Raw genomic sequence first — 1,647 nt, 5'->3', positions numbered from 1 at the left:
AATGATGCGATCAAAGTCCAAATTTTGTAATGACATTCAAAGGAGTTAGCTTGTATGTCTCCACTATTGGAATTGTCCTTTTTATTCCAAAATCCATGCAGAGTATGGAGATGCAGTAACTTTACACTTCATATAGGTTTGAAAGATAATATGTGAATTACAATTTTATTTGTATGATGTGTTTGTTATTATCTTTGGATGAAATGAACAATACATCTAAGTGTCTGTTTCTCATAGAAAAAAATAATTGTGCTAACGACGAGATCAGAACTTGTCTAAGTTTATATGCAAAATTCTATTCGGAACCTCCACAAAAGAAAAGAAAAAGAAAAAGAAAAAAAAAAAAAAAAACGAAAAAACAGTAATATCGTATAATATATATGAATAAACGAATAACAACAACGGATGTCCAAAAAACGAAATATTTTTGTCTTTAATATATATACAAATTTCTCTGAAATAAAAAGGAAAATCCTGTGTGCATAGATGATTTTAAAATTTAGTTTTACTTTCCTTTAACAGAGATTTTTTTTTTTTCGATTTATCAACGTTTTTTTTTTTTTTTTTTTTTTTTTTATCATACTACCTAATAATAGTGATTCATTTCCTCTTCCCTTCGACATTTGCTTATCACTTCATTCTCAATTTTCCCAAACGAGCTTCTGGAAAGATCCTATTTGCAACTATCAATATGCAACATTAACCATAAATGCGACTCTCCTAATAAATTAAGGATTTATTCTAATTTCACATATTGCAGCAGGTGTGCATAGATTAGATTTTTGTATTGTATTGCTTTATCAATTTTATCTTAGACTCCAAGGTAAAAGCTCCATTTTTCCATTCTAATTTCCTGGGGATGATATAGAGAGAGTGCAGCTGTTGCGACCTAGATCTTTATTTCTGAATGATGATAACGATTAATAGTAATAATAATAACAATGATGATGATAATGATGATGATAATAATGATAATAATAATGATAATGATAATAATATTAATGATAATAATAATAATAGTAGTAATAATAATAATAATAATAATAATAATAATAATGATGATAATAATAATAATGATGATGATGATAATAATAATAATAATAATAATAATAATAACAATAATAATAATAACAATAATAATAATAATAATAATAACATTAATAATAATAATTATCAGAATAATAATAATAATAATGATAAAAAGAACGATTCATAATAATAATTATAATAATAATAATAGTGGTGATAATGATAATACGATATTGATAATAACATAAAAATCTCCTTTAATTTCATTTATCTTTCCGCCTGTAAGATGAAGAAAAGACAACACAAAATAGTCTTCCATTTATTATTACCTTTTACATCACACTCTTCACACACTGCAAGCATCACGCGAATCTGAGATGTGATCATCCATGATAAACACACAATGGGTTCAGTCTCGAGGAACAAGACGCATCTCGGAAATAGTGAGAACCTTCAGATTGCAGCATCAGGCAGTTCTCACTGGTGCCTCCGTTGGGTTCCTGAGTGAAGGAGTCATGCCGTAATAAACCCCAAAAGGGTGTGCCTGAAATAAAAGAGGAAAAGGCCTATCGTTACGTTTACTCTTAAATCCGTATATGCCCATGTTTCAGTGTATAG

The 1,647-nt window shown here is 27.7% G+C and overlaps 1 protein-coding gene across 1 annotated transcript in view; it reads right to left on the bottom strand.

Moving 5' to 3' along the window:
• Positions 1-1,334: 1,334 nt before the first annotated feature.
• The window catches only part of LOC122257509 (uncharacterized), a 1,253-nt gene continuing 940 nt past the window's right edge, over positions 1,335-1,647 (bottom strand). The window contains 1 exon segment of the mRNA XM_086531663.1: positions 1,335-1,573. Coding sequence (XP_086387789.1) covers positions 1,413-1,573 — 161 coding nt within the window. The 3' untranslated portion in view covers positions 1,335-1,412.

The sequence above is a fragment of the Penaeus japonicus genome, unplaced genomic scaffold (assembly GCF_977035675.1).
Source record: "Penaeus japonicus unplaced genomic scaffold, GWHDUDI00000001_assembly GWHDUDI00000036, whole genome shotgun sequence".
Classification (NCBI taxonomy): Eukaryota; Metazoa; Arthropoda; class Malacostraca; order Decapoda; family Penaeidae; genus Penaeus; species Penaeus japonicus.
This window is presented reverse-complemented; position numbering and strand designations above follow the sequence as displayed.